Genomic DNA, 12,001 nt, shown 5'->3' on the forward strand with positions numbered 1-12,001 from the left:
TCTCTCTCTCTCTCTTCATTAGTCTTCTCGGGTACACATCACCAGGGCAGTTTTGGAGCAGTTTCTGTCATTTGCCAAGTATCTAGATGGGTTGACTCACGGAGCTCCTTTACTGAAGCAGCTGTGTGATCACGTTTTGTTTAATGCTGCCATCTGGATCCATACACCAGCTAAGGTGAGCTCGTCCCACACACGCTAAAGGTAAAAAAAAACACACAAAAAAAACAGTCACATTTCACAACTGTCCATTGTTGTTGAATATTTCCTTGTCCATAGCCATTGTCGTTATTTTTACAAACTTGTTTATTTACTAGTATATAATAATATTATTTCAAAGTATAATAATGTTATTTTGGAATAGTATTTTACAGTAACTTTCAGAAGTCGGTTTGAAAGAAGTATCTTATGCTCACCAAGGAAACTTACAGGAAATTTTCACACTGTATTGCTATTCAGAGGATCAATATTTTAATTACATCTTTCACATTAATATAATTGGATTTCTTCCATTTGTTTCATCATTTGTTTCATTAAGAGGACCTGCAATATATGTAATATATAGTCTTGATACCATCTGTGCCCCATGGAACCACCACCAAAGGACCTTTTATAAGAGTATAAGTGTTAATGATATTCTAACCCAAGCAGTCAGCTTACATTATGTCTGAAGAACTTGTGTACTTGATTGCACAAAGCATATGCTTCTAGATATTTTTATCCGTCGAGTTTACGAGGTGTGAAGTGTGTGCGTAAGCTTTGTATTCAAAGGCACTTGATCCACAAATTTGGGGGAAAAAAGTGCCGTTCCTCTACAAAAGCAGAGAGGCTCAATTATTGGATAATGACCTAGGAAACATGACTGCAGGAAGAAACGATCGCCCGCTTTTGTTCCCTCGCCCGTCCACGCAGAGGAGTGAATATCGCACAGCGACTACAGCCCTTTATGATAGAGAGAATGAAGAAACATCCAGAGGGAATGAAAAAGAGTGAGATGAAGTGAAGGCTTGAGTACAGGAAGCAGATATGTGAAATATTACTGCTATGGAGAAAGAAAAAGTCAAGCTATAGATTAGGTTTTTCGGATTGAGGCAGATTTCACACTTTTCAATCTATAGCAAACACATGGCAGTGAGATTTGCTCAGGCACTGCTTACATTTTCATGAGAAAATGTAAAAAGCTTAGTGGATTCAACTCGTCATTGTGAGGTCCTGGTTTTCTTGCTTTATCTTTGACCTGTAATTTGGTTAGGGGGGAAATGTCCCCATGATATTGACCTGAATCAGCAGGCTGGGTAAAACATGAGATTAAATTCACTGATAAAACTTGGTTTCCACAGCAGCCTCATTAAGCCTGAGCCTAATTAGCATGTCCGTGTTGATCAGTGTAAGAAATGGCTGTGTGTAAATGTGTGATACACAGATGTGTGTGTATGTGTGAGGGTCCCACAGGGACGGCTTCAGGAGAATGGCTTTTTACACAGAAACACAGGAATGTTTTTTTTTTTTTTTTTCACAGAAACAACTTTGTAAGAAAGGAAAAATCTAACTCAGATGTGCTGTTTTTTTCATATTTATTTATTAATTGACTTGTGAAAGGTTTGTCAGTTGCTTCAGCTGGAGGAACAGTAGCATAATATACACTAACGTTTAGAAGTTTGAGGTCAGATAATTTTTTACTAATTATTTTTATTTATCAAGAATGTGCTTATTTGATCAAGTGACAGTAAAGTCATTCATAATGTTACAAAAAAAATTTACATTTTTAGAATAATTTTAAAAAAAAATGCATTGCGGTTTCCACAGAAATATTAAGCAGCACAACTGTTTTTAGCATCAATAATAATAAGAAATATTTCTTGAGCACCAAGAAGGATCTTTCTGAAGAATCATTTGAGACTGAAGACTGGAGAAATGGCTGCTGAAAATTCAGCTTTGCCATTACAGGAATAAATTACATTTTAAAATATATTAAAAAATGAAAAATATTAGAAAATGGTTATTTCAAATGGTAATAATATCTCCCAGTTATACTGGGAGATATTATTACCATTTGAAATAACCATTTTTTTGAACAAATGGTTCAAGTATTTTTGAACAAATAAATGCAGCCTTGTTGAACATAACTTTCAAAATGTTTACAAATCCTACCGACTTGAGACATTTGAACAGTAGCATTAGTGTTGATTATATTTTGAAGTGCTATTTACAATTTAGCGCTGCTTTGAGTGCCTTGTTGCTTTTAAATATATACATTTTAATGTATGAATATTTTTATTTCAAAATTCATATGAATTGTTTTATAAATTATATTGTTGTATTAAAGACAAAATATTCATTAAAATGTTTTATTACGCAAATTATTTTATTAAGCAATTAATTACAAATCATCCTTCTGCAAAAAGATATATTCCTTGACATGTAAACTAACTGTACTATGTATTTAAGCATGGCATTGAGTCTATATTGGCCAATCAGAATCTAGGACCAGAACTATTGTTTATGTTACTACCATTTCAGCCCATTTTAAATCATGTAATCCACTGTGTGTGTTTTCTATTTCTCAGGTTCAGCTTTCCCTCTACACATACCTGTCGGCAGAATTCATTGGCACCGCCACCATCTACAGCACCATCCGTCGAGTGGGCACCGTCCTGCAGCTCATGCACACCCTCAAGTACTACTACTGGGCCAGCAACCCCCTGGAAAGTAGCGGTATCACCCCTAAAGGCCTGGGTGAGTCTTCAGAAATGTCTATTTGTAGAATTTACCACCTCACAGGAATCTTTTACCCTTCAAGTTATACAGTGCTGAATAGTTGCACATTGTTTTGCAGGATCAGGTAGTGAAATTTGCCAAAATGAAATCCCTAGATAGTGAGATCTCGAAATACCACAGAGGAAATAAACATGTTCTGGGAACAGCTGAGTGGTTCAGAAGTCTTCACACACGCTAACCATGTCGTGTTAAGGTGGACTGTGTGTCTACATAAAGACAGCCAGCAATATTAAGCATGAATGAATCTTGAAACACTGCCCAATCTTTTTCCCCCTCTGTCTCGGTCTATTTTTGTATCCTGTGCACTTTTGTGCCTCAGACTTCTGTTCTCTCTTGGTGCTCATCTTCATTCTAAATCTGGTTCCCTCTCAAGATGACTTTCTCTCTGTCTCGGTCTTCAGTGTTTTCCAGTTTCCTCGCCCTTCCCCATTTTAACATTCTCTTATTTCTTTTCTAATTCTCTTGCCTGCTGTAGTTCTTCTTTCATGTGTTTCTCCTTCCTTCTCGCTGTTTTCCCAAATGCCACATGCAAAATCTGTCAGTTCTTCCATCTGTTTGCCATCTCTCTTTTCATCCATCCTGGCCTGTCATTCCCAGAGGTGAGTCTCTGCGTTAGATAGATGGTATAGTGATGCTTTAAAGTCTGAAGTGAATGATTTGTAGCATCCAACATCAATTACGGCCTCATGATGTGTTTCTCTGAGTCGGCTGTGAGCAGTAATGATATTGACATGCTAATAAATATTGCTCATTAGCCCCAGTTTACATGTGAAATTTAAATAAAGAATGTATTAAAAAATATATATTTTAAAAAAGCAGCATAGCAAATGCGGCATAATGCTGATACGATATTTGATTATGGTAAAGAAGCAAATAAAATGGTATTATATATGAAATGCATTGATCCATTAAAATTCTGGCCAGTACAAATACAAATGTTCTCACTGATACTGAATAAATACTGTTTTATATATACAGTATAAATGAAAAACAAAACACTAAGACTAAAATCAGCTAAATGCTGCAATTAAATTTAGCCATCAAATGATGACAGCAAAGGTACACTACTGTTCAAAATTTGATATGGAATTTCATTTATTTGCATTTATTTGATCAGAAATACAGTAAACCAGTAAAATTGTGAAATATTATTACAATTTCTATTTGAATATATTTTAAAATGTAATTAATTTCTCTCATGGCAAAGCTGAATTACTACAGTCTTCAGTGTCACATTACCCTTCTGAAATCATTCTAATATGCTGATTTGGTGCATTTCTGTTGAAAGGTTTGCTGAATAGAGAATTCAAAGGAACATAAGTGATTTGAAATAGAATTCTGTAACATTGAAATTTGTAATTGTAACAATTCCTCTCACTTTTGATCATTTGTGACCCTGGACCACAAAACCAGTCATAAGGGTCAATTTGTCGAAATTGAGATTTATACATCAGAAATAAAAACAACCAAAAGGAACTTTGTTATATATATATATATATATATAAGGATGCACTGATATTAAAATTCTGGCCAATTTTGTATAGTAAATTAAATTAAAAGCAAAACACTAAAAATAAAATACAACTCGATGCCGAAAAGGCATTCGACAGACTAGAGTGGCCGTACTTAATGGAGGTGCTAGCAAGATTTGGATTTGGTGACTATTTCCGCAGATGGATGGAAATTCTTTTAGTTGATTCTTCTGCAAAGGTACTCACTAACAGTCTAATCTCGCCTTCATTTAAACTTAGTCGTGGTACAAGGCAAGGCTCACCACTTTCACCTCTACTTTTTGTACTACCTATGGAGCCTCTGGCAATAGCAATAAGATCACACCCTACTGTTCATGGTATTTTTACAGAAGCTTTAGAACATCGCATTGCCCTATACGCTGATGATACCATCGTATTTCTATCAGAACTTGAAAAATCTGTCCCATCCCTCTTAAAGCTTATTGGCCTGTTTGGCCATTTTTCTGGATTTAAAGTAAATAAAGATAAGTCTTCAATTATGTTTCTCAGTGAACAAGAGAGATTAAATCCTACGGTGATTCACCCATTTGTAAATGCTCTAAATGGTTTTGATTATCTAGGAATTCAAATAACCCCTAAAATAAGCCTCCTCAGTTCAGCTAATTATGAACCTTTGTTAGCTAAAGAATCTGAAGAGACGACTAGATGGATGACACTGCCTCTTTCTGGGAAGAATAAACGTGATTAAGATGAATATATTACCTACATTTTTATATGTTTTTCAATCATTACCGCTTCCCCCCTCCCCCTACATTTTTTCTAAGAATAAGAAAGCTTCTCTCTAATTTTATTTGGAGTAACAGGAAACCAAGACTGAGACTTTCTTTACTATATCTGCCCTATGAAAGGGTAGGGCTCCAACTACCAAATTTCTTTTGGTACTATTGGGCTGCTCAGTTGAGGGCTGCATTGTTCTGGTTCTCTAGTGAAGCCGCTGTGCCGTGGTTACATGTTGAAAAGTTGGCCGCAAAAGGCTTGACACTTGACAGCTTTTTATATTCAGCACCCCTTAAAGAACTAAAAAAAAAAAGACAGACAATCCATTTGTAAAAAATACTATTGTAATCTGGTACGAAGCCCATAAATATCTTGGAGACCTCCCAGTGCTTTCCTGCTTTTCTCCTATCTGGGGAAATCAGCATTTCAGCCCAGCAAAAAAGGATATGTGGTTCAAATTGTGGATGAATAAGGGCATGGTTAGATTGAAAGATTTGTATGAAGATAATTAATAATTATTAATGACATTTGATAATCTTGTAACGAAATTTCACATACCTCAGAAACAGTTTTTTAAGTATTTGCAACTCAGAAGTTTTATTTTTTCACGTTTGAAGAATTCTGCACAACTCCCCCCCAATGTCGATATTGGAAACTCTCACATTGCAGGATTGCTACATTAAAGGGCGGATTACCCAATTATTTAACATACTAAGAGGAAATCATAAAGAAAGCTCTGAAAATAAAAGACAAGCATGGATCCAAGATATAAGTATGGATATTTCATTAGATGACTGGAATACAATTTGTTTAAATGCACAAACACAAACTTTGAACTCTCGATTGAGACTCTTACAATATAACTGGGTAATTAGAATTTATATAACCCCTTTAAGATTAAATAAATGTAACCCTAATATCCCTGATCTGTGTTTTAAATACAATAAGCTTCAAGGTACATTTTTCCATTGTGTGTGGGAATGTGAGGAGGTGCAGAAGTTTTGGGTTGGGGTGACTCAATATGTTTCTCAATTTACTTCCTCTCCATTTCCTCTAAGTCCTGTATTGTGTGTATTGAGTATGCATGATGACAACTGCTCTTTGCCCACTAAAGAAAGAAAGTTGGTGGATTTGTGTCTACAAGCAAGACGTTTTATTGCCCTGTGCTGGAAAAATACCAGTTGCCCTTCCATTGGACTATGGCTGAAAAACTTAACATGTTTGGCTCTTGAAAAGCTTACATGTGTAATAAGAAAGAAACCCTCTGAATTTTTTTTATATATGGGAGGTGTTTTTGGACTTTGTTAAAAATGGAAATCTTGAAGAAGCTTTAGATGTGTGAAGTTATGGATTGTTAGAAGTGTGTGTTTTTTTTGTTTTTTTTTTAAACCTGCCTGGGGTAAGTTTTGGGGAATGGTGTTGCATTTTTTTTTTAATACTTTGTAAAACTCAATAAAGATATGTTATACAAAAAAAATACATTTTTTAAATGCTGTAAGTGAATTTATTCATCATTAGAAAGTACAGTATGAGAAATGGATATTTTGAGAATTACCAAAGATTACATTTAGAAAGTTTAAAGATTTTCACTTTAAGTGAACAGAAGATGAGAGCAAAGGTAATTTAAAAATGGGAAATGAACGTGCACATTTTCTTTGATCTGCTGGGTTGGTAAGAGCTGTGCATGTGCTACAGTTTTTGAATGTTGTCCATTATATTCTATAGTGGATGTACTGGCCCATTTAGACAAGCCTGTAGTTGCATTTCGTTCTTCCCGTCCCTGTGTACTTCAGATAACACTGTGACTTCAGCCTGCTTATCTCTGTTAGATGCAGAACCCGTGTCACCATGGCAACCCTGTTGCCCTTCCCATGATGCTGCACGGATCTGTCACATTGTAGAGCGAGTGTGTTTGTTTCCATGTAACGTAGTGTTAATTTAAGTTTACTCTTAATTGGATTTTAAAAGTCAAATGATTTAAATATATGTAAATATAAATTAAACTTTTGGCCGACAAAAACGTCGTTAATCTAATTCTAATTGCATTTCACAAAGCATTCATTTGCATATCTGTAAGCACATTTTGTCTTACATGAGTCAATGGCAAATATTTTGTTGTATTCTTGCATATGCAACGGATCTGTGATGGTAACAGGCATTGATTGATCATCTCAACTGGCCTTGTTTTGACCCTTGGGATGCTGAACACTATCACAAACAAATCTCTTCCTCCAGATCTCACAGTCTACACCCGGTCATCAGTTCTCTCACTGCACCAAATCATTGCAGCTGGGAAAGGTCAAGGGATGTACATGGCTACAAATAGACCTCGACCACGGTCATAGCGTACAAATGCAGTACGCGGCAGAGCGCTTGTGTGTGTAACTACACACAGACTGCTGAACTGCAGGGCAATGGCGTCACACACCTGATGTGTGGATGAACATGGCTGGAGATGGGGAGGACGCTGACCTGCTTCATTACATCACACACGTCCACTGAGCTTTCTGTTACACTTTGGCTTACCATACAGAAAGTGATGTGAATTTTTCATGGCAGCTTTGTAACGACTGGGTGCTGTGCGTTCAATAAAAGATGAGGGGTATGCGTGTGTGTCTATTTGAGAAAGATAGTTTGGTATTGTAAAAAAGAGATGGCAGGAGAGAGAGAAATAGGGTGGTTGTGTGGTTCGGAAATGGGGTTGGTGTGTCGTTTAGGGGTTTGTATTCCCTAAGCTGCGTCTTAAGTGTTGTTTTTGTTTTTCTTGTTTTTCTCGCTGTACTGAATTCTATTTGTAACCATTGCAAGAAACCTGCAGCTTTGAGCTGCGGCTTTTCCCTCGTCCCTAAAAATTTTTTTTTAGAAGTTTTAGTTTGTTCATTAATAGCTGGGTTACATGAAAATCACTGTGATTTTTAGCTGTTAGTTTTGTAAAATATACAAAGAGAGTGATATAGCCTCCTAAATATGTTTTTCCAACATTAGCTTAAACGTAGAATTAGGAATCAAAATGGCATAAGGCATTATGTTAATTTTTTGGTTCATTGATGATGATTAATAGCATATATTAAAGATCTCTCATATATTTAATTGCCATACGCAGGTGTTTATTAAGTGTTTAGATGTGTGCAACCCATGTAATCGTTGTAAATCACTGTGTTTTCTTACAGATGGTCCACGGCCCTCTCAGAAGGAGATTATATCCCTGCGGGCGTTCATGCTTCTTTTCCTCAAACAGCTCATTCTCAAGGTGAGACAGTACAAAATCATTATAGATGTTAAATATATCTGTGTGTGTGTATATACAGTCCAACCAAAATCTATTCAGACACCTTCAACATTTCTCACATTATCACAGTTTATTCACTATAGTTTAGAAAATGGTAATAGAATATGACATGAACATATTTTAAACTGTGTCAGAACAAATTCATCTTGATAATGTCAGATAACTTTACTAGAAATGTATGTGATGCATAAGGATGAATAGCTGTCAGCTGTTAAATTTAAGTACACAATTAGATAATACCAATTTAGGTCAACCAATTACCATGCAATGCATAATTTTGTTCAGTCTGTGGTGTAAAAAGGTCGCATTAGCAATTAAAGAAAAACACTTAAGCAAAACATGGTCAGGTCAATGTGTCTTGAATAATTTTGGTCCCAAATTTTTACAAATTTTACTGGTAATCAACTGTATGAAGAATTTTTGGGTATAATATCTCACAGTTTACTTTATCTTGCTATCCTCATTTACATAAATGAACTATAGTGTCCTGCACCCACTAGTAAAAAAATTAGTCCCCAAGCAGTGACAGCGAGAAGACACGTCTGCTTTGTTAAAATAACACAATTTATCCTAATTTTTCCCTGAAATTCGATCCAATTTGAAAGGCAGTCATGCAGAAATTTGTTTATTTGCTTTTGTTTAAAAACAATACAGACAGCTTGATGGGGCCAACATAGAGAGAATTGCATTATGGATCATCGCTCGACACAAAGCAATGTGTGTTATGTGCATAGGCTGTTGTCCTGTTTTGAGAAACATGATGTGGTTGCCAAGCAGCACGTTTTTTCATTTAGCCGCTGCCTTTTTGTTTCATTCCTATTATATTCTGCCCCCTTTCCACATTTCCTCACTTTCCATGCAGTTGTTAGCATTGTGAGCGGCTTGTGGCTTGTAATAGTGGCCCCAATCCATCACAAATGCCCTTCTCTTCACAAAAACAAAACAATGAGTCTCATTCACGCTTACGCAATGTTAAAGCAGCTACAATGTTTTCCTCTTCATTCAGAACCTTGAAATACCCAACTTAAGTATCAATTAAGCATCAGTTTTATAAGTACCAAAGTATTTCCTCAGAAGTCAAAACATTTTAAAACCAATATCCATAGCATGCAAGAAATACATTGCAAGACCTTTAATCGGGTGCCTTTAAAACCTTTAACTCAAGCATCAAGCATTAGAAAAATTTGAGGGGGGGGGGGGTATGCTTATTTTTATGTTTGATACATTTCTTTTAGCATTTTTAAATTTTGGTTCAAATTTATTCTGTTGCAGTTTGACATTTTTGTTTTTGTCTGTTACATTTGTGTTTTATGCCATTTTAGTCTGAGTTAAATGGACTAATAAACTGACATTGACCATATTTAAAGCACAGTTTTTATCAAAAGTAATTATAAATCTGTGTAAAAATTAGAACTAGAAAAATTACAATGTAAGCCTGTTTATATTGTGTGCTCTCTTTTTCCTTTTAGGACCGCGGAGTGAAGGAAGATGAGTTGCAGAGCATATTAAACTACCTGCTAACCATGCATGAGGTAAAACTGATCAATAAACAGAGCAAAGGTCTTGTGGTCTAATTTTCTTTAGCCTGTATTAAACAAAATTTGTTCCACGTTCTTAATGGAAAACAAGCTGCTTAAATCTGTCTGGAAGGCTGAAATATTCACCTCCGGTGTCAGAAGTGCAGAAGTATTTGAGTCCATTAGGAAGGCGCTAGTATTATCCTGAAAGCTGCATTAATGCTTTGATTGAGTCTCATGAAATTGCAGTAATGCACCATCTCTGCAGCCATTTGATTGAAAACCGCAAATGAATCCTGAAAACTGCTAGTTAAGTGCAGCATTATATAACACCCAGACATTTTAAGGGTGTCTGGTGTATCATTACAGTCTACTGTTGTGTGGTTAAATGTCTATTTGTTCATTTTCCTTTCCTGTAGGATGAAAACATCCATGATGTGCTGCAGCTCTTGGTCGCGCTCATGTCTGAGCACCCCGCCTCCATGATCCCTGCCTTCGACCAGAGGAATGGAATACGGTGAGGCCTCGGGACAAACGGCTCTTGCGTAGTCCGGTTACGTAACTGAAATAGATTTGGCTGTCACAGCTGCATCAATCACATTCCCTCTCGCCTCACAACCTATCGCAAGCGACTTAAGTGCTTGTTTGAACTGCCCTCCCCATGAATTCACACCCTCTGGGTATCTTTGTGGTATTTTATTACTAGGGCTGTCAATCGATTCAAATATGTAATCAAGATTGTTCTCATAATTTGTCTATAGCTGAAGGAAAAGTCAATCCAAAAATGAAAATTCTGTCAACCTTATGTTGTTCCAAATGACTTTTTTCTTCAGTAGAAGATATTTTGAAGAATGTTGGTAACCAAACAATTTTGATTCCCATAGACTTACATTGTATGGACAAAAAATACAATGGAAGTCAATAAGAACTGAAACTATTTTCTTCACAAAAGATCTTTTTGTGAAAAAAATGCACAAGGTTTATAATGATATGAGGGTGAGTAGAAAACCATCTATATTTCTCAAACTGCACAACAAGTGCAAACACAGAATGCAAATCTGCAGTTATTCAATAATGTAACCACATTTACCACAACTTATGTATCTCTGTTACTTTTCAGAGTCATCTACAAGCTCCTGGCTTCCAAAAGCGAGAGTATACGAGTCCAAGCTCTTAAAGTTCTCGGCTACTTCCTGAAACATCTGGGACACAAGTGAGTGTTAATAATCAAAACATTTGTGTGAAGACCTGTATATGAGCATACAAAGTTGAATTTGGTATGTTGGCATGCAAAGAAACCTCGGCTGGATCATTCCTACTGTGCGGGTAATTGTCATGTTGAGTTTCTTCATTTCAGTTTCTTGAGTTTATGCAGTGTATATTTCTGAAAGTCTGGTACATTAAAACCTTTTTATAAAAATAGTCCCTTTGATTACAACACAGCCGCATTTTAGGAGTTCAAAAGGTACAGCATGGACAGAAATGACCCGGCTACGTGTACCTGCCCTTTCAGCAAGGGAAGAGAGCACATTTAGAGAATGAGTGTTCTGTAGCTGACAGGAAGTGTTAAACGCATGGGCTGCTGCTGGAATAATTGTTCTGACAGTTTGTGTGTCCGGCAAGGCAGAGCTTTAGACATGATGCTACAAAGAAAACAATTCGATATAAAACCAATTTTCACTCAGAAATTAGTAGTAAATATCACAATAAATTACCACAATAAGTAACAAATCCAATTAAATGTGAAATTTTTAAGTAGAAAGACTGAAATATAAATATATATAAGACAAATAATCTTTGTTTTATTTACAACTTTGTTTTTGTTTTATTTACAACTTGCATTTTTTTTTGTAACGACAATGTATTGATGTTATCCCTCATTATTCAGACATCCGTCACTTTTCTGCTTAAAAATAAAATTAGATCCAAAAAAAAAAATTCTTCAAATCTGGTTAGTGTCATTTTCCAAACTTGTTTTCCTCCCATTTTTTCCTGTTTTGTCAACTGTTCTCAGAGTAAAAGTGGCAAAAGGCCAAAAATGTAAGTGCATAAAGGGTTAAATAAAAAAGAAAGAATGAAATAAAGAAGAAAGCTTCAATTTTGGGTAACACTTAATGTTAATGTTTCCTTGTTACACATTACATGTAGTACTTACTATTATAATAACAATA

At 35.8% G+C, this 12,001-nt stretch overlaps 1 protein-coding gene across 1 annotated transcript in view; it reads left to right on the top strand.

Annotated features, from left to right (window-relative positions):
• LOC107728815 (neurobeachin-like) overlaps positions 1 to 12,001 on the top strand; it is a 142,104-nt gene that overhangs the window by 97,609 nt on the left and 32,494 nt on the right. The window contains exons 12-16 of the mRNA XM_016539088.1: positions 2,565 to 2,733; positions 8,195 to 8,274; positions 9,783 to 9,845; positions 10,250 to 10,347; positions 10,951 to 11,043. Coding sequence (XP_016394574.1) covers positions 2,565 to 2,733; positions 8,195 to 8,274; positions 9,783 to 9,845; positions 10,250 to 10,347; positions 10,951 to 11,043 — 503 coding nt within the window. The remainder of the gene's footprint in view (positions 1 to 2,564; positions 2,734 to 8,194; positions 8,275 to 9,782; positions 9,846 to 10,249; positions 10,348 to 10,950; positions 11,044 to 12,001) is intronic.

The sequence above is a fragment of the Sinocyclocheilus rhinocerous genome, unplaced genomic scaffold (assembly GCF_001515625.1).
Source record: "Sinocyclocheilus rhinocerous isolate Xijiao unplaced genomic scaffold, SAMN03320098_v1.1 scaffold397, whole genome shotgun sequence".
NCBI lineage: Eukaryota > Metazoa > Chordata > Actinopteri > Cypriniformes > Cyprinidae > Sinocyclocheilus > Sinocyclocheilus rhinocerous.